Source organism: Aulostomus chinensis, chromosome 16 (genome assembly GCF_037954235.1).
Source record: "Aulostomus chinensis isolate RoL2024-O1b breed Wild chromosome 16, RoL_Achi_v1.0, whole genome shotgun sequence".
NCBI lineage: Eukaryota > Metazoa > Chordata > Actinopteri > Syngnathiformes > Aulostomidae > Aulostomus > Aulostomus chinensis.
This window is the reverse complement of record NC_141335.1, coordinates 8771924-8799026: the sequence shown is the minus strand read 5'-3', so window position 1 is coordinate 8799026 and position 27103 is coordinate 8771924. Positions and strand designations below refer to the sequence as shown.

Below are 27103 nucleotides of genomic sequence, written 5' to 3'. Positions count from 1 at the left end.
TTTGGACATCAAATCAGGGTTACACCGGGTTGAGCTACCTATGACCTAAACGAAGGGCCTGAGGACCAGGATGTGGAAGGACCACCTAAACTGAATTGCTGCTCTATACCATCACACCACTCAACTGAGACAAGCGTATACAGTTAAGTGCTGTTTAAATGCTACCCTTCCCCTCCCTTGTCTACTATACATTCATTATTTATTTCATTGCTATATTCCAGTACTCCAGGGAAACCAAACTCCTAACATATTTTCTCATTTCTTCACATTGTGTGATTGTGTTACTCAGCGTGATTATAAAGTAACATTTTGAGTGCCAGTTCCTGATCAGTGATGCAACGGCTTTACACATCAGGGCAAATGAGGCGGTCCTAAGGCAAAAAAAACAAAAACAAAAAAAAACATACATGACACACAAGCAGGCGGTGTTACTAAAGCGGTGCTTGTTCACAAGCTTCTTCCAACATTTCTCCACCACATCTTCACATCTGATCATCAAACCACCTCCACGGGTAGCGAAAGTGCCTTTCCATCCTGCATATGTCTAGAATTGGCTGAGTTCATATGATCTATAACCAGCACCGAAAAATCTACGCCTTTGACTAGTCAATTGTCTTAAGAAGGGCAAACTGTTTAAAAGAAAAATGCAAAATCGTCACACTCATGAAGTTGTAGAGTATATTCCTTCTGCCTTACAGTTTCTGACAATAAAAGCGAGCAAAGCCACAGTTGCAACATAAGATACAGGTCCACCTTGAAGCTGTCAGTGAAAATTTAAAAAAAAAAAAAAAAAAACAGAGGGGAAAAGGGAGGAAACAGCTTCAGGGAGCAGTTAAGATTGTTTTAGGTAGACAAAACAAAAGGAGGCAAATTACAGAAAAAAGCTGATTATTGCAAATGTAACGGTTTTGTTATTTTACCCCTCGAGAGAGAGAGATGTGAATGTGTTCTCTGCACAGACAGAAACTGCCCTGAGTGGAAGGCACTGTATACTGAAGCAAAATCATGTTATCATCACATTATCCAGGTCTGCAACGTTGACATGTTGGCAGGTTGGAATATCAGGATGTCTGTTATCAACTCTGCCAAGACAGGAAGGTGATTTTCCCGCTCTGTTCCCGAGGTTGCAATTCACACACTACAGCTGCCTTCCATTATGACTTTAATAGAGAACAAGTCAGAGAGAAGTGTGCGTGAAGTGGTTATATGATCACGGTCAGTAGTACTGGAGACAGCGTGCAGTGTTGGAAGTGGAAGTAGCAGCCAGGTTTTTATATGAAGAACAGACAGGTGCAGTTTTTCAGTGGTAGCTCTCTGTGTTGCAGCAGCAGAAGGGAACCGTAAGCGTCTGGTTAGTAAAGCTACAGTACATCGTGTTTGCCCTGTGAACCCTGTACAATGCATACTCACGCACGCACGCACATACATACATACATACACACACACGCACACACATACACACACAAAAAAAAAAGCTGAGCAGAGTTCAGCTGATGGTGGTCAAGGAGGACTATTCAAGTGGCACAACATGACCTCATTGGTATAGCACAATCATAAAGAAATCTTAATTTTGTTAAGTGCAGCAAAGCGCATATAATTTCAGTGTTATCCAAGAAGAACAAGACATTGACATTCATGTCAAATTAGATTAACATAATCTGACATGAAAAGAAAAAAACATACACACACACACATATATATATGTGTGTGTGTGTGTGTGTGTGTGTGTGTGTATTTATACATAAAGCACCCATAATAGAAGTGGCAGAGTAATTTAAAATCTATTCTTCATTTACATAGGCAACTGTAAGACTTGATAGCTAACATGGAAATGAAAATGTCATAATGGACAAATCAAATGTGACTGTGCATGTTAAAAGAAAGTCTACTTACATATATATACTGTATATATCTATTATTTTTAAATCATAAAATAAAATTTAACATTTTGCCTACTTCAATTAAAAAAATAGTTTGAAGGCTGATGAGGATCCTCATTTTGCTTTACTTTGAGAGTTTAAAAAAAGAAGGCAAGAAAAAAATAGTGCAAGAAATAATGCGAGAGTGGGTGCTCAGAGTTAGTGATGAAAGCAAAATGATAATGAATGGAGCAGAGCCTGTCTCCTAGGGAGCGGGCTGGCCGACTGGTTGGCAGGAATTGCATTGTAATATCCGACCCTGAAAGCAGACACGTTCATTTAGAAGTACTCAGACAGCCCCCATTCACCGAAGAAACACAAAAACCAAAGACTTCCCTCCCCAGTGAGACACACACCTATTAAGCCTGCAAAGCCTGACAAGGTTTCCCCTTAAAATGGAGATAAGACCAAGACAAGAAATACATACAGCAAGACACCACCTGCGCATGCCTTTCACTTTCAGGACTGGCACTTCTTTTGTCTATATTTGTCTATCTTGATTGCTTGAGATGCCCGCCTCTCAAGGTGCGTCACGTTAATGTGTCCTGTGCACACCCAGTGGCAGGTTTCTATGTGGTCTGTGACCCGCGAGCGTCTCCGTCAGGACTGAGGGCAGCCGGCCGGCCTTGAGCTAAAACACTGGCAGAGACCATTGGAAGGTGAGTGGCTTCACTCACTAAGTTCTCATATTCACTACTGTCCTCATCTTCATCGTCATCCTCATCATCCTCCTGCCCTGCAGCTTGTCTATCTAAAGAGTCAGAGCTTGATCCATCACCATTGCCCAGGTATGGGGTGCTGGGAGTGGTAACAGGATTAGAGCTGGCGCTAAGGCCCAGGCCCAGACCAAGACCCAGGGGACCAGGGGTAGGGTGTCCCGGAGAGCCTACAGCCTGAGGCCGTGGCAGAAGAGCGGCACTGGTAGGGGGTGAGGAGGAGGAGAGCAGAGAGTCATCCTGGGATAAGAGGTCAGTATAAGAGGGTGGGTTGGGTGAGGTACTGGGCCGCTCCGGTGCAGAGGGTGTGTGGAAAGCTATCCTGGACAGAAGGGAAGGCTCAGAAGATTCTGTGTTCTCTTCCAGAGTGGAGTGGGAGTCTGGATTCTGGGCTTCACGGAGCCCTGGGAAACACAAAGATGTAACTGTTAAAAAGATCAGTTACTTTTGCAGGCTAAGAGTGACATTTTAACAAAATGTGCTGACAGTAAACTGAGGGAATTAAGTCTGACAGGGTAAGGAAGAGTCAGGACAACTGAAATGCTAGTAAACATTTTAAAGTTTTAGCACACATTTTAATTTGAAAGAAGAAACAATTCAACTCCATAGCACCCTGGACAGGAACATACTTCTCTCTTCTTCTGCTGTCTTGCTTTTCCTGAGAGCAATTTGTTGTTTGAGTTTATTCACATCCTCTTGAATTTTCTCCTTCGCACGTTCACTTTGTTCTACCTCCCCACACACAGCCTAAAAATGAGGTGAAACCAGGTGAAAAACAAAGAAGGAAAAAAAACGAAGTTCTTCCAAGTCAATCAGCAAACTCTGCAAAATCAACTGCAGCTCTGTGAGCCAACACACCTGCACTTTATCTTGTAGTGCACTGTAGACTTGAAATATTGTTCGGATATCCTTCATGACACCATCTTTATCGAAGAACTCAGCTCTAGAGAGAAATTTAACAAAATGGATATTGTTCATAACATACTTAATATCAGAGCAGATGCCCAGTAGATGTTCGTCAAAATTGTACAATACAGAGATGACATTAGGACAATGTTGAAGTTAAAAAAAGAGAGTCAAAAGCAGAGCATGTGCAGGGTGTAACATACTGGCTTTCCACTGGAGTTAAACCCTGCAGGTGTATGCTGCTACACAAGTGTATGCTGCAGCTACAACACACAAACACACTGGGGGCAGCACTGATGTACATTACGTCCTAAAGCTCTAGTAAGCAGTCAAGAGAAAAACGGGTGGTTGCTGCAGATGCAAGTCAGTCGACGGGGCCAAGAACAACATATTGAAATTTTTATAAAAATGACCCAATGGCCAAATCACAGGAGGAGCAATAAGTGCTACAGGCTAAACGTGTGGCTAAATCCTATTCTAAATGAAGTATGTGGTGCTGCAAGGATACAGCTGACTACAAATGATATTCTACAAACATCACGTTGACATATCAGTATGTTTTTTTAGTTCAAAAGTGAAGACAAAAATGATAATCCATTCTAATCCTATGAATCGCATGACAATTGCAATATCAGTCAATTCAAAATCTTTCAGCCCTCAATGGGAGTTAGCAGAGAGAGTTTTACCCGTGCTCTTTGATGACCTTGGCGTAGTTGAGTGAGGTGTTGGGCACTGAGGAGACTTTGTATTCCTGCTGGCTTGTGTTGCCAAGGTTTGGGATGGTGAGGGTGATCCTCTGGTTGTACCTACTGACAGGAGATGACCAGTTAGCACTGTCAAACAAGGACAACCTTTTTAGGTACTGAATAGTAGACGCAAGTAAATAACTGTTTTTCTTCAACCAATGCTAACTGGTTTAGTTGTCAAAATCCCTTGAGTATAATCTTGTAATTCACTTAGTTATGCATCACTTCATTTGGATTAAATTGTTGCAAATGCATTTCCAAACTCATTCAAATTCAACAACACAAATGTCCAATAATTTCTTTGTTAATCTTAACCTAATTTAAAAACACAGAAAAAAACATAATAGGGTCTTCGCCTGAAGTACTTTCAGGCTCAGGCCCTAAAAATAAAAACTCCAAGGGTAGGGGCTGTCTGTGACAAAACAAAAGGTTTTTAATCAGATCAGTTATTGGACAATATAAAAAAAAACACATGGAAAACAGTCATTTTTGAAAAAAGGATCATCATCAAACAACATGGTGCATATTGGTGAGATTGATGATATATCAAATGGACTGCAACTTGCATTATCATAAAATGTGAAAAGTAGTAAATGACTGCAAGAGTGAAAAATCAAGTAATGTTCAAATATGTAATAACATGACTCCTATACATGTAGTGTTAATGTAACACTTACATTAAAGTACCATCAAATTCCCCCTTTTTTTCCCCCAAAACTGAATAATGTAGTAATATCAACAGGAAACCTCTGGTTGAAAGTCCATGCGTGCAGTTGCCTGAATCGAATAAATAACTCCTTGTTGCATGGAATTTTAAAATCATTTAAAAAAAAAACACACAAATGAAAATGATTTATTTTGGAGATAAATATGCTGCAGGGATAACTTGAATCATGCTCGTTTAACAGTGCATCAAAGGGTTCAAACCAGCCTTTATTAAGTGCTTTAGAGGAGATATTAATAAATGTCTGTAAATATATTTTGTATTTTATCACAATGAAATTTAATGTCATTAATTGCAAAGCCCTACAGGAAGGTCATCCCTTCAATCAGCACATATTATGTGCATTTTCTCTTGCTGGTCAACATGTGTGCCCACACCAGGTTTTCATTTAAGTCACGATACTCTCACTCTTAGATTACGTTGATCTACTTAGTTGTTCATGCACTGTTTGTTCAGTGCTGCTGTTGTGCATGCAGGGCCAGCCCAGTACATTTGGGAGCCTTAAGCAGGAAAAAGATTGGAGACTCTGCCTCACTGTGGAATGGATGATGCATTGAGCTCCATGATGCACTGAGCTTTCTTCCCCTCTCTGTTTCTATCCATCTTTATCCATGCATCCATTAAGCTAAACTTCTTCCCCAGAGTTGTCTGTGCTCTTTCACCCTGCAGGTCACCTGGGGCTGTAGACCTTGGCTTCTTGTCTGGGACCAACTACTCGCTCGCCCTGGCCCTGTGTTTCTCTCTCCTCTCTTTCTCCCTCTCAACCCCAACCGGTCGAGGCACATGGCCGCCCACTCCGAGCCTGGTTCTGCCTGAGGTTTCTTCCTGTTGAAAGAGAGTTTTTTCTCGCCAACATCGCCGAGTGCTTACTCATGTGGGAATGTTGGGTCTCTTTCATTTGCATTATGGAGTGAGGTTCTAGACCTGCTCTTTGTGTAAAGTGCCTTGAGATGGCTTTTGATGTGATTTGGTGCCACAGTACATAAATAAAGATTGATTGATTGATGATAGACAGTGAATAGTTCATAGAATCAGCCTGGCTGGGACTGGTAATGTGGCATTTCTGCATCAAAACACTTGTTTGTGTAATAGCAGCATGACATAACCGCAAAGGATGAGACGTATAAATGCTCATAATGGCATAGACCACGTGAGAAGCCTCCAAGTAGACAGGCTATGTGTGCCAGTGAGATTTGGGTATTTTGTGTAGTGGCCGTCTGGCAACCGATTGGTCGCTGGTTCATTCCTCGCTTCCCCCGGTGGTCATATCAAAGTGTCCTTGAGCAACATACTGAACCCCCTGGCTAACCCCAAATTATTTTATGTGGGTTATGTGGAAGTTACAACAATTGCAGGTGATATATGTTCCATATACTGATATACTCAGAAATCAGCTCAAAAAAGCATGATTAAAGTCATCAATGCAGCAATTAAAGAAGGCCAGCAAAGCGATGATTAAATGAAAGTTCTCCCCTCTCTCTTTTTTCTGGATTCATGAGGGTACATTTAGTGTTCTAGGTTAGTCGTATGTATCTTTGGTGTCCTGGACAGCTGGTTTTAGCTGCTTGTAGGTGCTTGTGTGAGTGAATGTGTGTGTGTGTGTGTGTGTGTGTGTGTGTAAAAAAAAGAAAAAAAAAAGAATGTCATATGTGTGGGAATTAATGTATTTTATGCATGAAGGAACCAGTTCTTCAAAAATGACAACTCTTTCCCGAGTATCGGCTTTTTTCCCTGCCCCAAGCTATTGGACCCGTCATAAAAACAAAGGAAAACAAAGGTGTCAATGTAGTTCAGAATACATTTTGTCGGAACCCCACTCTCTGTGTCTGAGAACTAACGTTAAACGTTAAAAAAAACAAAAAAAACAGAGGCTGTACTCAGTAGTACCACATGGTACCTGCCACCACTGGACCTTCTGACATCACAGCATTTCTGAGTCATGACCTTCACAGCCATCACAGACCTCAGTCGTCCCAACAGTTCTGAAGGAGATCAGGGTCCTGTGATCCCAGTCATGTCCCACACTGACTGAAACTACAGGGGATGTATAAGACCTCCCTGCTTCACTATCATCAAACAACATACAAACAGAAATCCACTTCCTTCCTACCAGCCAATCCTACGAGGCAAGCATTTTGATTTCGTCATGTGGTACTCAGGCGACCAATACGATGAAGATCCTCTGGAGCCTGACATGGACTACGACACATACAGTCAGAAGCCAGGCAAGCGCAAACGGCAGACGTTAAGGCTGATGAGCTTTTTGATCCAGAATGGACAAATTGGTCAGCAAAATGCTGAGCCCGAGCCACAGGAGGTTGTCCTGACCCCTCCTGGGAATTCAACCGCCCAGCCAACCTCAGACCAGGAAGAGGCTGGACCGACACCTCCTGGGAATTCACCCAGCCGGAGTAACCCATTAGAGGACAAAGACAATGGACTGACCAATCAGGCCAGTTTGTCTCGTCCTGACATCAACAGGAACGAACTGGCTCATAAGCCAATTTTGTGTCACCAGATTCTGGTGAACGAAAGAAAGAAGGAACGTTGTGCGCGTTTCGAAATTGACGAGGACCAACGCCGTTCTGCCCCTAGAAGTCATGAGTCCATCAGAGGAACACGAGGCAGGAATGATGAGCCTTTTCTGAGGACCGAGGGGGAGAGCGAGCAAATGTGGAGGCCCCTCAGTAGACCTGGTGTCCTGAGCTGTCATGAGCGGGTGACCAGTCAAGACAGGTCAAGGCGTCACCATAACAGCTGGCGAAGTCGCCAATCACGGTGCGAAGCCAGTAACTGGTGGAGACCCGAGACAGATGAGGGGGTGAGTTCTCGATGGGAGAACTTTAATCATGATCGCCACCATTACAAGGAAAATGGTGGTTGGAATCATCCAGAGAAGGCCAGAGGCTCTGATGGTGGCCGCTACAGGATGGCAGATCACAACAGGAGCCACCAGATGACAGCGGACACAAGTGACTGGTGGCGACCTGATGAGAGAGGAAACAGAAGGCCCAGTGACCTCATCAGGGAGGACTACCGTCCTGTTGATCGACGTGACGGTGGTTCACGATGGCGGCGGTGGTGACAACAGCAACAGCTGATGACATCTTAACCAGAGTGATATTAATAACGGACTGAACAATCGGACCCATTTGCCCTGTCCTGGCTCCGAAGCCAATTTTACCTGATCGGATTATGGACGACAACAACGAGGATGATCCTCCACTCTAAAAAAGAGACCAGGAAAAACATTTTTCAGAAAGAATCAATAATGACTTGGATCCACCGAGAAGAACATAAGTGGAACAGGGCAGGGGGTTGATGCAACTTTTCTGAGGATTAAGGAGGAGAATGACCAAACGTGGAGGCCCCTCAGGAAACCTGGTGACTGGCATGAGCGGATGACCACTGGAGTGAGGCTATAATACAGGGGATAAAACCAGCAGCCACCAGACAACACCTGATAGAAGGAACTGATGGCGTCCTGAGAAGAGAAGCTGCAGGAGACCCAGAGGCTTCATCGGGGAGGACTACTGTTCTGATGATTGACGTGACGGAGGCTCACGGCCACGATGGAGTGAGAACAGGCAGCAGCTGACGGCTTGTCAACCACCAGGAAGTGATCGCAACAATGGAATTTTTCTCCACTGTCCATGTCGCCATTAAACATATATATCATTTTTCATTGAAATGTGATGTCCCTATTAAAAAATGTATGACATAAAGAAAGAAACTGCATCTCGGAATTATTTTAATATATTCTATTTTTTAATATATTCTTTTTCTTGTGTCGAAATACATAACTAAATATTAGAGAATGAGCAGTGAGTGTGTTGTCTTTGTGCTGGGTAAATTAATTTGATGCATTTTTTCATGAAATATGTCTTTAAAAAGCCTTAAATAAAACAACAACAACCCTCTGAAAAAAAAAAGTATCTTTGGTGTCCTGGACAGCTGGTTTTAGCTGCTCGTAGGTGCTTGTGTGTGTGTGTGTGTGTGTGTGTGTGTGTGTGTGTGTGTGTGTGTGTGTGTGTGTGTGTGTGTGTGTAAAAAAAAAAAAAAAGAATGTCATATGTGTGGGAATTAATGTATTTTATGCATGAAGGAACCAGTTCTTCAAAAATGACAACTCTTTCCCGAGTTTCGGCTTTTTTCCCTGCCCCAAGCTATTGGACCCATCATAAAAACAAAGGAAAACAAAGGTGTCAATGTAGTTCAGAATACATTTTGTCGGAACCCCACTCTCTATGTCTGAGAACTAACGTTAAACGTTAAAAAAAAACAAAAACAAAACAAACAAAAAAAACAGACGCTGTACTCAGTAGTACCACATGGTACCTGCCACCACTGGAACTTCTGACATCACAGCATTTCTGAGTCATGACCTTCACAGCCATCACAGACCTCAGTCGTCCCAACAGTTCTGAAGGAGATCAGGGTCCTGTGATCCCAGTCATGTCCCACACTGACTGAAACTACAGGGGATGTATAAGACCTCCCTGCTTCACTATCATCAAACAACATACAAACAGAAATCCACTTCCTTCCTACCAGCCAATCCTACGAAGCAAGCATTTTGATTTCGTCATGTGGTACTCAGGCGACCAATACGATGAAGATCCTCTGGAGCCTGACATGGACTACGACACATACAGTCAGAAGCCAGGCAAGCGCAAACGGCAGACGTTAAGGCTGATGAGCTTTTTGATCCAGAATGGACAAATTGGTCAGCAAAATGCTGAGCCCGAGCCACAGGAGGTTGTCCTGACCCCTCCTGGGAATTCAACCGCCCAGCCAACCTCAGACCAGGAAGAGGCTGGACCGACACCTCCTGGGAATTCACCCAGCCGGAGTAACCCATTAGAGGACAAAGACAATGGACTGACCAATCAGGCCAGTTTGTCTCGTCCTGACATCAACAGGGACGAACTGGCTCATAAGCCAATTTTGTGTCACCAGATTCTGGTGAACGAAGGAAAGAAGGAACGTTGTGCGCGTTTCGAAATTGACGAGGACCAACGCCGTTCTGCCCCGAGAAGTCATGAGTCCATCAGAGGAACACGAGGCAGGAATGATGAGCCTTTTCTGAGGACCGAGGGGGAGAGCGAGCAAATGTGGAGGCCCCTCAGTAGACCTGGTGTCCTGAGCTGTCATGAGCGGGTGACCAGTCAAGACAGGTCAAGGCGTCACCATAACAGCTGGCGAAGTCGCCAATCACGGTGCGAAGCCAGTAACTGGTGGAGACCCGAGACAGATGAGGGGGTGAGTTCTCGATGGGAGAACTTTAATCATGATCGCCACCATTACAAGGAAAATGGTGGTTGGAATCATCCAGAGAAGGCCAGAGGCTCTGATGGTGGCCGCTACAGGATGGCAGATCACAACAGGAGCCACCAGATGACAGCGGACACAAGTGACTGGTGGCGACCTGATGAGAGAGGAAACAGAAGGCCCAGTGACCTCATCAGGGAGGACTACCGTCCTGTTGATCGACGTGACGGTGGTTCACGATGGCGGCGGTGGTGACAACAGCAACAGCTGATGACATCTTAACCAGAGTGATATTAATAACGGACTGAACAATCGGACCCATTTGCCCTGTCCTGGCTCCGAAGCCAATTTTACCTGATCGGATTATGGACGACAACAACGAGGATGATCCTCCACTCTAAAAAAGAGACCAGGAAAAACATTTTTCAGAAAGAATCAATAATGACTTGGATCCACCGAGAAGAACATAAGTGGAACAGGGCAGGGGGTTGATGCAACTTTTCTGAGGATTAAGGAGGAGAATGACCAAACGTGGAGGCCCCTCAGGAAACCTGGTGACTGGCATGAGCGGATGACCACTGGAGTGAGGCTATAATACAGGGGATCAAACCAGCAGCCACCAGACAACACCTGATAGAAGGAACTGATGGCGTCCTGAGTAGAGAAGCTGCAGGAGACCCAGAGGCTTCATCGGGGAGGACTACTGTTCTGATGATTGACGTGACGGAGGCTCACGGCCACGATGGAGTGAGAACAGGCAGCAGCTGACGGCTTGTCAACCACCAGGAAGTGATCGCAACAATGGAATTTTTCTCCACTGTCCATGTCGCCATTAAACATATATATCATTTTTCATTGAAATGTGATGTCCCTATTAAAAAATGTATGACATAAAGAAAGAAACTGCATCTCGGAATTATTTTAATATATTCTATTTTTTAATATATTCTTTTTCTTGTGTCGAAATACATAACTAAATATTAGAGAATGAGCAGTGAGTGTGTTGTCTTTGTGCTGGGTAAATTAATTTGATGCATTTTTTCATGAAATATGTCTTTAAAAAGCCTTAAATAAAACAACAACAACCCTCTGAAAAAAAAAAGTATCTTTGGTGTCCTGGACAGCTGGTTTTAGCTTCTCGTAGGTGCTTGTGTGTGTGTGTGTGTGTGTGTGTGTGTGTGTGTGTGTGTGTGTGTGTGTGTGTGTGTGTAAAAAAAAAAAAAAAGAATGTCATATGTGTGGGAATTAATGTATTTTATGCATGAAGGAACCAGTTCTTCAAAAATGACAACTCTTTCCCGAGTTTCGGCTTTTTTCCCTGCCCCAAGCTATTGGACCCATCATAAAAACAAAGGAAAACAAAGGTGTCAATGTAGTTCAGAATACATTTTGTCGGAACCCCACTCTCTATGTCTGAGAACTAACGTTAAACGTTAAAAAAAACAAAAACAAAACAAACAAAAAAAACAGACGCTGTACTCAGTAGTACCACATGGTACCTGCCACCACTGGAACTTCTGACATCACAGCATTTCTGAGTCATGACCTTCACAGCCATCACAGACCTCAGTCGTCCCAACAGTTCTGAAGGAGATCAGGGTCCTGTGATCCCAGTCATGTCCCACACTGACTGAAACTACAGGGGATGTATAAGACCTCCCTGCTTCACTATCATCAAACAACATACAAACAGAAATCCACTTCCTTCCTACCAGCCAATCCTACGAAGCAAGCATTTTGATTTCGTCATGTGGTACTCAGGCGACCAATACGATGAAGATCCTCTGGAGCCTGACATGGACTACGACACATACAGTCAGAAGCCAGGCAAGCGCAAACGGCAGACGTTAAGGCTGATGAGCTTTTTGATCCAGAATGGACAAATTGGTCAGCAAAATGCTGAGCCCGAGCCACAGGAGGTTGTCCTGACCCCTCCTGGGAATTCAACCGCCCAGCCAACCTCAGACCAGGAAGAGGCTGGACCGACACCTCCTGGGAATTCACCCAGCCGGAGTAACCCATTAGAGGACAAAGACAATGGACTGACCAATCAGGCCAGTTTGTCTCGTCCTGACATCAACAGGGACGAACTGGCTCATAAGCCAATTTTGTGTCACCAGATTCTGGTGAACGAAGGAAAGAAGGAACGTTGTGCGCGTTTCGAAATTGACGAGGACCAACGCCGTTCTGCCCCTAGAAGTCATGAGTCCATCAGAGGAACACGAGGCAGGAATGATGAGCCTTTTCTGAGGACCGAGGGGGAGAGTGAGCAAATGTGGAGGCCCCTCAGTAGACCTGGTGTCCTGAGCTGTCATGAGCGGGTGACCAGTCAAGACAGGTCAAGGCGTCACCATAACAGCTGGCGAAGTCGCCAATCACGGTGCGAAGCCAGTAACTGGTGGAGACCCGAGACAGATGAGGGGGTGAGTTCTCGATGGGAGAACTTTAATCATGATCGCCACCATTACAAGGAAAATGGTGGTTGGAATCATCCAGAGAAGGCCAGAGGCTCTGATGGTGGCCGCTACAGGATGGCAGATCACAACAGGAGCCACCAGATGACAGCGGACACAAGTGACTGGTGGCGACCTGATGAGAGAGGAAACAGAAGGCCCAGTGACCTCATCAGGGAGGACTACCGTCCTGTTGATCGACGTGACGGTGGTTCACGATGGCGGCGGTGGTGACAACAGCAACAGCTGATGACATCTTAACCAGAGTGATATTAATAACGGACTGAACAATCGGACCCATTTGCCCTGTCCTGGCTCCGAAGCCAATTTTACCTGATCGGATTATGGACGACAACAACGAGGATGATCCTCCACTCTAAAAAAGAGACCAGGAAAAACATTTTTCAGAAAGAATCAATAATGACTTGGATCCACCGAGAAGAACATAAGTGGAACAGGGCAGGGGGTTGATGCAACTTTTCTGAGGATTAAGGAGGAGAATGACCAAACGTGGAGGCCCCTCAGGAAACCTGGTGACTGGCATGAGCGGATGACCACTGGAGTGAGGCTATAATACAGGGGATAAAACCAGCAGCCACCAGACAACACCTGATGGAAGGAACTGATGGCGTCCTGAGAAGAGAAGCTGCAGGAGACCCAGAGGCTTCATTGGGGAGGACTACTGTTCTGATGATTGACGTGACGGAGGCTCACGGCCACGATGGAGTGAGAAAAGGCAGCAGCTGACGGCTTGTCAACCACCAGGAAGTGATCGCAACAATGGAATTTTTCTCCACTGTCCATGTCGCCATTAAACATATATATCATTTTTCATTGAAATGTGATGTCCCTATTAAAAAATGTATGACATAAAGAAAGAAACTGCATCTCGGAATTATTTTAATATATTATATTTTTTAATATATTCTTTTTCTTGTGTTGAAATACATAACTAAATATTAGAGAATGAGCAGTGAGTGTGTTGTCTTTGTGCTGGGTAAATTAATTTGATGCATTTTTTCATGAAATATGTCTTTAAAAAGCCTTAAATAAAACAACAACAACCCTCTGAAAAAAAAATGTATCTTTGGTGTCCTGGACAGCTGGTTTTAGCTGCTCGTAGGTGCTTGTGTGTGTGTGTGTGTGTGTGTGTGTGTGTGTGTGTGTGTGTGTGTGTGTGTGTGTGTGTGTGTGTGTGAACGTGTGCATGTGATGGTTACCTGCGGTTAGGTCGGAAGAGCACATACTCCAGTGCATGTGTGGAGCTGTTGGCTGTGGAGATGAAGCTGAATAGGAGGAAGACGAGGTCGGGCACACCAAGCAGCTGAGTCAGCTGTTTGTGGATTATCTGTTCCCTGAACGACATCTGCTGCTGCGTGTTTCTCCGAAACCGGTACCAACCAATGACATTCTGTGTGACGAAAGAAACTATTTAATAAATTTGTGTTTAATCCATGAAAATCTCACTAATCCCACCCTGTTTAGAAGTCACCCAGCCAAAAATTACATGGATAACATACAGCGCACCTGACCAGATTGTACTTGCTGTTGTGCGTTTCATTTTGAGCCAAAATGGTTCAAATGAGCAGTCTTTATCAGGACTCAGATGAATTAACATTGAAATAACCTGCAAATCTATAATGCAACAAGAATCACTGAAGATTTTCGCAGGAAAGCCGCAACATGCTGTGAAAGGGAGACGAAGTTCACTTACTTTCCGCCTATCTTTGAGAACGCTGTTGAGATTTTCTTCATTGACTTTTCCTGCGTAGTCATAAAAGCTGGTGAGAGGGAAAAAAATATGACAGTTCATATTCATGCCTCTACTCCTCCTCTGCCTTAGCTTGCCCCTGCTATTCAATCTTGTAGGATGGGGCCATCTACTGTCCTGAAATGGATACGAAGTAATTTATGTGTCTATTACACTGAAAATAAATTTACTTGGTTCAAAAGATAGTACTATACATCCCTAAATGAACTTTAAAGGAAAATTAAGACAGACGTTAATTTATACAAATGTATTGAAGAATTAGACTGGAATAACATAATTTAACATGTCATCATAACAAATGCTCCTAGGGAAGTAATCTCTGGAATTAGAATTAAAATTGAAGTTCTCCATTTCAACATGCTAACCCTAGCCTCCTATCTTCCAGTTACAAATCACAACAAATATTTATACCAGGTTTTCAAAAGCGATAGTTTTCATAGTTTATTAGTTATAACAGTGGCTGGTTATCACAAGATTAATAAGCTCATATCTTACCTAAACAACTGTGCACAAGGATCATGATTATGGATTTCTGTTGGAAACAACAAAAAAAGTTGCAGTCATGTTTTCTTATATGTTTAACTGAGTGCATGTTCCTTCACTCCGATTCCCTTTTTGCTCCGTCTGGTTTTGCAGCATGGTCATCCTTGTTACGATGTACCGAGGGTCATGAGCACGAGGATCAAACTCCGGGAGCAAAGCAGGCACTGCAGTGTCCGGACTGTATTTCACATGCTTGTCCAGCATCGTTTCACTGGGACTAATGTGCATGCTCTACTTTTCTAATAAACTAATCCAAGTTAAGCCCATAGTGAAGCCCAAGAAGATCACGAAAAAGGATTTAAAAATGCTGTTAATCCTAAAGGCATTTTAATGTACAGGCCGACAGTGAACCACTGAAATATGGCTTAATATTGATTTTGGATGCTATAATGACTGTAACACAAATCGTAAATGAAATTCAGCAGTCATTAACTGCAGAATTTACCCCTCTGCTTTTTCAACAGTAACAAATCAAAATGTCTTCCTTAATAAAGCCTTAAGTGGTCATCATCATGTTAACATAATGGTGTGTCATCATAGATGCACATCAGTAACTACTAATAACTTTAAACCATGAGTTTATTTTCTTATCTGATTCAAGCCTTACCTACTACTTGGAGCAGTTCAGCACTGCTGATCTGTGCGTCACTGATGCTGACCGTCTCTTCTTGCCTGACTTCTCCTAATAGGAAGCCCTCCTGTGTAAAAACGGTTTCAAAGTGTGGTTAGACTATAAAAGCATAGCTGAAACTATGTGATCCGACTAACGATTAATCAACCATTTTAATCTTCCTTAAAGAAGAGGTTTTCAAAAGGGGGAGGGGAGCTCCATGAATGGAGGTGAGAGAATATTACATTACATGAATTCAGTAATGTACATCATATGGTGCAGCCAGTGCGTGATGTGGTTCAGGAAACAGTACAGAAAAACAATGGGGGGGGGGCCATTTTTCACTGTCAAACCTGAAAATAATGTAGACCTTTTAAAACCGAACATAATGTAATATCAAGTCTTTGCTCTGGAAAAATATAACCATATTATGACATAACATGCACCCAGAGACTTAGAGAAATTAAACATTATTTTAAGCTTTGTCTGAAGGAAGGCTAATAGTCTCAGACTTTGAGGACACCACCTTATCATTATAATTAATTAAAAATATTTTGAAGTTCCCACGTCTCCAAAATGAGAATTTCTCCTCTGACTGACATAAAGGTTAGATGAAAAGGTTTGGGGTTGTTTTTCAAGAGAAAAAGACATCACGTCGGGTTGTATGAAACTAAAAGACATGTTCCAGACTGTATTAACGGTCAGTGATAATAAAACAATAACAGAATTTTACGGAATATTCCTTCAAGTAACATTACTTTCAACATGTCACCTGACATACAACAGTTGGTGAATGTCAGGAATGCAGGCAAACTTGAAGCAACAATCCACTCGCTCGAGCCGACTATGCAAGTCCCTGATTGACAGGAGCTGTAGCGTGTACACAGCGCTGACGTTAGCTCGGTTTGATAATGTTCAGATTTCAACTGACGTATGGATGATTGCCGCAAAAAACGTGAGACAACGTGTCTGTGTAGGTTCTCATTCATCCAGGTCATCGTAGATCGAAGCGAAGTAAAATCTGGTCAACTGGACGTAAGTTTATCTTGAAGACGTTTCACCTCTCATCCGAGAGGCTTCTTCAGTTCTAGTGAAGAGTGTGGAAACTCCAGCTTATAAACCTATGTGGGAGTGGTCAGTGCTATTGTGGTGGAAACGACCCTCCCGAGACTCACCTGGCCTCCCCAAACGACAGTCGTTGTGTGGTGTCAGGGAGTTTCAGGGGTGGTCGTTAGGGAGTTTCACCGACCACCCCTGAAACTCCCTGACACCACACAACGACTGTCTTTTGGGGAGGCCAGGTGAGTCTCGGGAGGGTCGTTTCCACCACAATAGCACTGACCACTCCCACATAGGTTTATAAGCTGGAGTTTCCACACTCTTCACTAGAACTGAAGAAGCCTCTCGGATGAGAGGTGAAACGTCTTCAAGATAAACTTACGTCCAGTTGACCAGATTTTACTTCGCTTCGATATGTGAGACAACGTATTTTTGCTCATTAGGCCTGTCACTCATTTTGTTGCACAGTACTACTCCTCAAGTCACGCTAAAGTCAACTCACCCCCAGACTGGAGAGAAGGTAATGCGGAAATGACAAAAATCATCAAGGGCTAATAATAACTAGAATGTTAATTAACTTCAAGTTCAGGCATGAAGAATGATAACTTATTCTAAATGATGACACAACTGATTCCGACCAATTAGCATGTCGAGGTGACTGTGGATATTAGCTAAACGATACACGGAAATCACTTGGCTGTGTAGCATAGCTAGCATGCTAAATAGCCAAAAGCTACTTGTAATTCATGGAACTTAAGACTTTACCAAGAGTTTTTCCTATGATAATACAATAATTATTAACATGTAGCTCTTAGTTGTAAATGTATAACTACATATTTAAATTAGTAACATACACATCACGGCAGGCCGTCTAAAACGACTCGTTCAGCCTTACCGTTGCTGTAACTATGCTAGCTGTTAATTTCTTACCCGCCGGTAAATAGACGACACCGCTACTAGCTAGCCAGCAACAGGATAATGACACTGGCAAACAACACAAGCGAAGGGCGTTGTTGATCGATTGCACACACCACCGAGACTTAGACACTTGAGAAGCCATTGCATCATAGTTTGTCAATATTATTTTGAATACTTACATGATCTGAGTTACTGTTGGCGCTGTGATAACACACAGAACTAAAAGTATAACCTGAAATGGATGCCGCCATGATGGAAACATCCCTATCAATCCCGATGCCCCCTGCGGTTGCAAACACGCTCCTCAACCCCAAGGCACTATGGGAATCGGAGGCATATGTGCAGCATGGAGGACACCGCAAGAGACACACATGCCTCGGACGCAGAGGATGACAGATTCTCAGATAATGATTTTGAACCTTCCAAACTTGGAACGAGAGATTAGTAAGTGTTGTGATCCACCGCTAAGCTAATGTTGAAGCTAAACACGTTTGCTCATTAGGTTATTCTCCCTTGGCTCTACAGCTAGCAACAAAGCTAGTTCAAATGCCTTTAGACCAATTTGTTAGTTAGCATATGTGCAAACCGTTAACACGCTACTCGACGTTTGTTGTCGTGGCACATAGTGAAGGGAACTCGAAAGATAATACACAGTAGTTAAAAAGAAACAGTTCTTAAACACTTTTACTTGTCTTTCGTTTTACAGTTTGTCTGTGCTTGCAGTATTTCTGTGACAAGTTCTCCTTTTTCTCTGCAGTTGGGAAGATGCGTACCAAAAAGAACTTGAGGCATTCCAAGATATTGGGGATATTGGTGAGATTTGGTAATTATACCTGATTACTAACACACATTATTTATTAAATACATGTTGTTGATAGAACAGGGATATTTTAAAGTTTTTCTTCTCTGCTAAATTCTTAATTTTACATTGAGATTCAATTATCCATTTTTACGTCGTTATTCTAATTGAAGGATAATTTAAATAATGGTGTGATTATTGCGAGGGATTCGTCTCAAACCAATATATTAAGTGTGCAGAATTGCTTAGGCAGTACATCTGTACAGTACCACAGTAATTAAGGTAAAATGGTCTTTTGGCACACAGTAAGCTTTTAAATCAGGGGTGTCCAAACTGGTCCAGTAAGGGCCTGTGTGGCTGCAGGTTTTCATTCCACCCGAGCAAAAGCAACACCTGATTCTACTTAAATCAACTAAGCTGTGTCCACACAGCTCATTTGTTGGATCAGGTGTTGCTTTTGCTCGGTTGGAATGAAAACCTGCAGCCACACCGGCCCTTACTGGACCAGTTTGGACACCCCTGTTTTAAATATACTGTAGTCACTACACTGTAGTGACTACAGTATCAAGGAAGACACTACAGTGTAGTGTCTTCCTTGATATGGTGTGTTGTGACTTCCATTAAATTTTGATTAATTGTGTAGCCCAATGCTAGAGGCAAATGATTGTAACTCAAACATGATTTTTTTTTCCTTTTATTGGTTTTGGTACTTAAGATGATGTGTTTCTGTATTCTTGTAAGGTATGGTGAGGAGAGCATGAATCGAGTATTGCGGTGGATGGACAAAGCCAAGATCTCAGAGAATGCTGCCATACTGGACATCGGCACTGGGAATGGAGCCTTTTTAGTTGAACTGGTGTGGACAGAGTAATTTTTTTTTTTTTAAACACCAATACTTCTTACACTGCATGTGAGTGCTCTTTTGCGGTCACATCATCAAAAATGATACAAAGCACAAAAAATATAGCAACAGCATTGCTGAGTGTAACCCTTACTCAACATTGTTAAATACCACATTTTCAAAGCCTAGTGAGCCACAGTCTCAATACTTTTTAATCTCAATGAATTGGGATTGTGTCCTGCATGCCTAGATTACTAACTTTGAACACTTTTTTTTAACAGTTGATTAGCTTTATATATAATTATCCGTTTTTGGGTTTTTTGTGTCCAGGCTAAACATGGCTACAAGAATATCACAGGTATAGATTACTCTTCAGCCTCTGTGGATTTGGCCAGAAATGTTCTGCAGGCAGAGGAGCTGACAGGTGTCACTGTTAAGGTAGGTTCAGTAATCTTCTAGGAAGAAGAAAAAGTAGTATTGGATATTATACTACAGTCTTCTGTCTTGAGTTCTCACATGAGCCAGCGCTTACTGAATGTATAACAGACAGGAGTCATGCATCATCCCTTGCTATTTGGAGGACTGAATGTAGGTCAAGTGATGGAGAGTACGCAGCCAAACTTGGTGGCAGCAGACACATAGAGTTTGAGCTGTACCCCAAAATTTGAAAAACCCATTCGATGTACGTTTTGTTTTGAAATACTCTGGGTAGGATGAAGGCATTTGTGGCCTGAGATAATGTTGTGTGCAAACCATGCAAGTTGTAACATTTTTTAAATCATCTGATCTCACTCCAAGAGGAAATGCATTCAGTTGTCGCTCCAAACACGGTGCAGAGGGAGGAAAAAGAGAGAGGTCATTTTATGGTGTATGTGATGTGGTTTATGTTGTTCACTTTGTGCTGCAGACTATCTCATTGTTAAGAGAATGTAGTTTTGTCCTCTTGTGGACTGTAAAATAATAGGACGAACCCTCCCTGACATCACCACACTGACATCATGTGCAAAAATATTCAAATAGACTTAAAACTTGTGGTTTTTTGGCATACAAAATGGCTAAGGGTAGATTCTACAGTTTTCCTGATCTATATGGAAAGCATGACACACGAGTCTTTCAAAATATATTCCCCAATACTAGTATTGTAATGATGGAGATGGAAAGTCTCCAGTAGGTGTTCATCTCTATAGTGTCATGCTCTTATTCAAGTTTTGCCTTTAAAGGATCTCCCATCTTTAGTTAAGTCATGATTCAATAGCGTTTTCGAATAAATGAGGCATTGATAGTATAGCTGGACCAGCATGTCTTATGTATGAATATACACCGGTATTAAAGCGGCCAACAGGTATGATGATGATGATGATGATCACTGTATGCTCAGGCTCTATGAACTTGAATGAATCAACATTTAATTACACTCACCTTACCTAAATGCTTCAACATAATATTTCAGTGGATCTGAAGGATGCACAAATCAACCATTGATAGGGATGACGGTTATTAATTTTTCTAAATGCAAATTACACAATGTAGCTTTCAGCATACAGCAGGCCCATGTCCATTCCTGGCCCAGTGGAGGTTTGAGGAAATGCCGCTCTGTTTACCATGTGGGAGACTTGGATCGGAAGAAAGCCCCTGAAAGCGATGGAAGTTTGCCCACCCCTCAGATTTAACTGCATCAAACCACAAAGAAAGTGGTAGAATTAAAGACATCTACTAAAATGTATATGCAGGGAAAAGTGTGTTTCTCTCTTACACGCGCTTCATACAGTTGCATTGGTGTTCTGTGCATCGCACGCTCGTGAAGGTGCGTGCTTCACCGGAGCAGAAAGCTTGCCATTGCAGTCAATATTTACCTTAGGTGGACTGTGGTAGCGCACTAGTTGTATGGCCATGTGTTTATGTATGTGTGTGTGTGTGTGTGAGAGAGAGAGAGAGAAATATTGGCATCTTGTCCACATCTCCCAACACTGTAAAATACCACAAAAATGTGCGTGAATGTGCTGTTTTTGTGCATCCCTGAAAGGACCCTAAAGGAGTCCGCTGTCTCTCGTATGCACCATCTCCTCTTACCTCAAAGGTCATTCTTAGTCTCAAGCTCAGTTTTCCATCCTCCACTGCTTCTTCAACACAATATACATTCATCCTTCAGCATCCCCCCCTTTTCATATATGTATGAATACATATTTTCTCACACTCACATCTTTGTCAGTTACAGCGCTGAGTTGTACCAGTGAATCGCTGTTGATCCATAAATTTCAAGGTTTGTGATCCGTGGTGTGTTTGAGTATGTGGCTCTTGAGCTCACCCCCAGGGATCCAGTGTTCTGGCCTCCATGCAGATAAAGAGCTCTTTTCACTGGTGCTATGGAAGGTCGGCAACCTTTGCAGAATTATTTGCTGCCATGTCAGCAGTTTTAATTTGGTTTTAAAGCGAACCAGTGAGGTAGAACATCTTGGTATTTCATCTTGGATGGATGCTGAAAGATTTCCACCGGCTGCCGTACTGTAAATTTGCCGGACCGTTGATCAAGAAACAGATTTTCTCATAGTTAACATTATTTATTCTGTATTTTAGGAGATTGATTTCTTAAATTGCCATGGGCAGCTGAAGGACTTCGATATCTGCATTGACAAGGGGACTTTTGATGCAATAAGCCTGAACCCAGACAACACCAAGGAGGTCAAAAAACTCTATATCCAAGCTCTAAAAGATGCTCTCAAAGACCAAGGGTTCTTCTCTATTACGTCTTGCAATTGGACAAAAGAGCAGCTGCTGGATCGATTCAGTGAAGGTGAGTGGAATGTTTAGTACATTTATGTGTTGTTGTAAAGCTTACAGCTGCGTAACATCTCTATATTTGGATGGTTTGCTGTGTGACCTTCAGTCAAAACACAGACAGTTCCTCAACCACAACAGTCACCTGGTAGGTTGTTGAGCTCCAGGCAACAACAGTTGAAAGTCTCCGTCCCCTGGCAAGCCTCCATTAGCTGTCAGTCCTCTCAGTGTAGTCACTCAGGAGGGCCTGCAGGGGGCCAAAGGGCCGTGGGATCTCATCCGTCACACTGACAGCCTGTCTGTACTAGGCCCCAGGATGCGCCACAGATGGCCAATGGATAGTTCTTGACTCCCTCGAACCTTTCTGGAGAAGCCAAGAGATGACTCTAGGCATCTGTGTTTAAGATGCTGAAGCTTGCCAGGAGAGTGTAGTAGTTTCTGTAATACACATCTCTCAACTTGCACATTTTCTCTTGTGTTTTTGTCAGGATTTGAATTTGTACAGCAGTTGCCTACGCCCAGTTTCCAGTTCGGAGGCAAGACAGGGAACAACGTGACTGCTCTCATCTTCACGCGAGTGCATTGATTCACACAGAAGATATGTTTTGTCCCAACAACTCAACAGCCTTTTTCCTTTTTATCACAGGAAATCAGATTGTCTGTATCAACACATTACACATGATCTGATCCATTAATTTTTAAAAAACATTTGTAGAATGAAGTAAATATGAGGTGTAATGAATGGTTTGTTTGTGTTTTCTTTTTGGTGCTGTATTAAATTTCATCCTGGTAACGCCTGTTGAATATGTGACGTAATCTTGTATTGGAGTACATTTAGACAGGGTTTTTTTTAATCAATGTACTGCAGCTATCTCTTCATAAATATTCAGGAAGAGAAATGAAGTATTCTTTCATCAAATGACCTATCAGACTCCTGTCATTTCTGTCTATTGCATTGAACAAAAATGGAATTGCAACACTTGTGTCTTATAAACATTTATGTACTTATGGCTAAAAATACATGTTGCATGAAATCAATGTACAGACACTTCCACCAAAAATAAAGGGCAACCGAAACGCCAGCAACAGTTGATGAGAGACCAATGGTCAGTCTTCAAAGTTTCCTTTTCACTAGTGTGTAACTTCCATTTACACTTGGTAATGCAGTGTGTCTCCTTCACACAGCATGAATGAGATTATTGATTGAGGCTTACAGAGTGTTGTTTTATTCCTCCTCCAGCAGCTTCAGGGATATTCCCAGGGACCGGAACACACCCAGTAATCCAGAACATCCCACAGATGCTCAGTAGAGGGCATGTCATTGGAGAACAGGAATGTTTTCAGCTTCCAGAAAGTGCGTGCACAACCTAGCGACACAAGTCTGAGCATTATCACACTCTGAAGTAACACTTTGGCACGCAAGCCGCACAAGACCTCATTCTGGTGTAAAACTGTATCCCAGAATAGAAAGAGAGAAGACTTCTGAAGTGTGCAGATCAAACCCTGTATGGTGGTGAGGGGCGCATTAAAGACGTTCTTTCACCCAATGGAAAATTGTCTATTTTCATCATGAACTGTATAAGTAGCTAGTTACACAGATGCAGCAGACAAAAGATTCCAATCCTGAACCAGTGCGACGCAACTCCATGAGCATAGTCTGTTCGCTGGGGTGCCCAACTGCTGGAACTGATGTCAATTTGGTAATTGCTGAGAATGAACATTTATCTGGGACAGATTGAGATGTCAGCTTGCAACATGTCTCCCCCCGGTGATATGTTAAGGAAAGTCAGATTTATTTATATAGTGCCAATTCACAAAGTTATGGCCCTCCAGAGAAACATGCCTATTCCCCAATGAGCAAGCACTTGGCGACATTGGGAACTTATAAACTGCTTCTAATCGTCGTAAATGACAGCCTATCCTGGGCCACCAGCTAGGTGGCCGTCCATGTGCATTGACAAAGATGTCACTTGTGACATTTGGTGACCTAGAGACGTGGGTAAAAGCTGAGAGTAAAAAGGATCTCGGAGTATTTTTTTTACTCATAAGATATGAAAATTGCTTCTAAAATAAAGCATACAAGTTTTAATTTGGAACATAAACTATCTTCTTTACAGATGGCTGCACTCTGATGGATTTATTAAAAAAAAAAAACTTGGAACCATGTCAACCAGCTTGTGAATGGTTAGGTTTTCAATAAAGTGACGGATTTAGACATTTTTTGAGCCAAAGAACGTTCTCGTGTCATTAGAAACCTGCCACTGTTTGACATGAGTGTTTTTTACAGGTCCAGAGGATTTACTGTACATTTGAAGACGCTAAATATACATTATCATTTATATTCAACGTTCGTGTGGCTCCACAAATCACATCATGTCCCCACCACATTACTCTGCAAGGCCCCCATTGTCACTCCTGTCCCACAGTTTTGAAGACCACTGTTCTGTCCTACAAGGCGGTTAACGGCATCCATCTTTCCTGTCATGTGAAAAATAGCCCCCACCTAATTGGCTAAACTGGACACCAGCAGAGATCACGGGGCCCTAAAACGTTGATGAAGAACTTCTGACACTGTGAATAAACATGAGGCCATGAGAGGAGGAGAAGAAGCTTGTCTGCCGTTTCCTTTCTCAATGGCGTCATTAATAACTGTCAAACTCTGGATCCTAATTGGAAGCCGAGCGGGTGGCCCAATGGGAGCCGTCGATGTTGAAGCACGCTGTTGAGTAAACACATGCGAGCTTTACAAGAATTACTGCCTGGAATTTTACAAGTCTCTGGATATCCTGCCTGGATGTGCCCACGTTTACAACTCTTAAAAACTTTCCCATGGAGCGAAATATCCTCCATTGATCTCAAGCTCAGTTAAATCTCTTTATGTTTGTGTGTTTGAGACCGTTTTAGGCTGCTTGTTCAGTCTCTGACAAGAACAGTATCATTACAATAAATATACTGAAGCCCTCTTTTCCTTAAACAGTGTGCTTTAGTGGAGGCGTGGGATGTAAGATCTTTTTTCCTATCCTAACATCATTCCTGACAGAAGGTCCTGCAGGGAAATGGAAATTATCCAGAAAAATCTTCGTCAGTGCTACAAATGTTCATGCTAGCTGCACATTTATTTGGAATTGAATATATGTAAGATCCATGCACTGTATTCTTATTCATTTTGCTAGCGTCTAACTAAAGTAATACAAAACATAAAACAGCAGCTCTACTGTATCAGTCAGCACTTTCACTGCTTCGAGGTTGGCACTTGTTTGAAACGACTCTTTTATTCCACTCATAATGTAAATCTATAAGACTTGATGCCATATCCCGTTGGCTGCCCCACCAGCATGAATACCATGCTTTCATTTTAACCTCTCAAGTGTGATACTGCAAATATTTATGTTTTTTCACTCCATCGCCTTGGAAACACATTTGAAGGTCTCTTAATAGGATTTTCGTGGATTCTTTGAATTACTCCACCATGTAGCGGTGAAGTTTTCCATGGTTGGAGAGCCAAAGTGGAAGTGGGAATGATTCAAACCTTTTCACACTCATCAGAATGACTATCATCGCTATACAGAGGTTGTAAGATACTAAGTATCTTCTCAGGTACTGTACTTAAGTGTACTTAAGTTTTTACATTTTAAGGTTGTTTGCACTTTTTATTCCACTACATTACTTCAAAGCCTCCAATGACTAGTTACTTAAGGAAAAAAGAAAAAAAAAACTCTGCAAAGAAAATACGATGAAACCCGATGAGGATGATTTACTTTAAAATGTGAAGTCTGCCAACTTTACAAAAAAAAAAGTCAGAGCTGCTTGGCTGGAGCACATGCCACTTTAACATGACCCTTAGAGGTCACTGGCTCTATTATTGAATGCTCCCAAGTGCTGGAATACACAAACATAAAGAATGTGGGTTTTTTTTTCCCTCTCTTTTTTGCACATAACCTTTTATTTCTTTCATGCAGAGAGTTGAAAGTGAAATCAACCTCTGTCATGCATGTCTCATTGCTTAAAAGCTTCATGATGGAAAGGCACCCGCTAAATCTCATTAATCATCCACGTGTTTAAATACACATTTCTAATTTTCTCATTGAGCCAATTCAGAGTTTAAAGGAGGCAGTTTGAACCACCATTAGTTTGTGATTGTATCGCCACTACGCACGCTGTTATACAGTTTTATTTACATCTGGATACACAGTTTCTGTCACATGTAAAGTCCAGGCTGCAACATCCCTGCAGGAATTCTGGAGGACTTAATTTCTTCCTTCATTTTGGTATTTTTACCCATCTTTATTTGGGTTATTGGGAGTTGAGAGTAATAATTTCCATCAACTATATATATATATATTTTTTTTTTACTCTTTCTCTGTATTGCTGGAAGGTTTTCAGTGCTTTTACATTTCTCCATGACACTGTCATCGTCTTTTTTTGTGATCAGCAGCAACACCCTAAGTAAATATGCCTGATTTTTTTTGGTGCCAATACACTCTGGAGTCTGTCCCAGTGTACAAAATAAGAATGCTACCATTATGATTTGCTTTGTCTCTGGAATTCTTTCCCAAATTTTACAATTTGGGGCGATCCCACAAGATATGGGTATGGTCAGTACTTTTACTTTTGATTCTTCAAGTAAACCCAAAATCAAATACAGGTCTGCTTTTTATTAAGTCAGTTTTTTAGAGTAGACTTTTACTTGTACCAGAGCACTACTTTTGTATCCAAGTTTTCAACTTTTCCATTCATGTTGCAACATAGCAGCAAACTGTAATATTTATTCAGTAACACTTATATTTCTATAAATGTCTAAATCGTTGTTTTAGGCTGGTTACAACTTTAGCCAGGAAGCACAGTTGGTTGAATTCTGCTTCCCTTGGATATGTGATGCCAATATGACGTCATGAACATCAATGAAAAGCATGGAAATACAGACATGAGTATTGTAAATGCCTGAGGGAGGACCGCAGCAGGACATACCACCTTGGAAGGGGTGGATGTCTTAGCTTTAAGTAAAATTTTGAGCTGTGTTCAGTCATACATTGTACATATTTTACGGTTTTG

General features: G+C 42.3%; 2 protein-coding genes across 3 annotated transcripts; one reads left to right on the top strand and one right to left on the bottom strand.

The window, feature by feature from the left end:
* Positions 1 to 677: 677 nt before the first annotated feature.
* On the bottom strand, positions 678 to 18055 carry abraxas2 (abraxas 2, BRISC complex subunit). 2 transcript variants are annotated; one of them, XM_086179566.1, is made up of 9 exons: positions 17816 to 18055; positions 15657 to 15747; positions 15002 to 15038; positions 14450 to 14516; positions 13956 to 14146; positions 4228 to 4350; positions 3494 to 3578; positions 3265 to 3382; positions 678 to 3039 (listed from the first exon to the last, which is right to left on the bottom strand). In XM_086179566.1, exons 1-9 carry the CDS (start codon positions 17885 to 17887, stop codon positions 2489 to 2491), a joined length of 1335 nt encoding a protein of 444 aa, XP_086035692.1. In that variant the 5' UTR covers positions 17888 to 18055; the 3' UTR covers positions 678 to 2488. The 2 variants fall into 2 exon arrangements, with proteins under 2 accessions (XP_086035692.1, XP_086035691.1); XM_086179565.1 differs by having other exon boundaries at positions 4228 to 4347; positions 17816 to 17958.
* On the top strand, positions 17921 to 23513 carry eef1akmt2 (EEF1A lysine methyltransferase 2). Its single transcript, XM_086179567.1, has 6 exons — positions 17921 to 18080; positions 18394 to 18459; positions 19177 to 19291; positions 19607 to 19714; positions 21851 to 22067; positions 22540 to 23513. The coding sequence occupies exons 1-6, from the start codon at positions 17974 to 17976 to the stop codon at positions 22635 to 22637; spliced, it is 711 nt and encodes a 236-aa protein (XP_086035693.1). The 5' UTR covers positions 17921 to 17973; the 3' UTR covers positions 22638 to 23513.
* The last annotated feature ends 3590 nt before the right edge of the window (positions 23514 to 27103 follow it).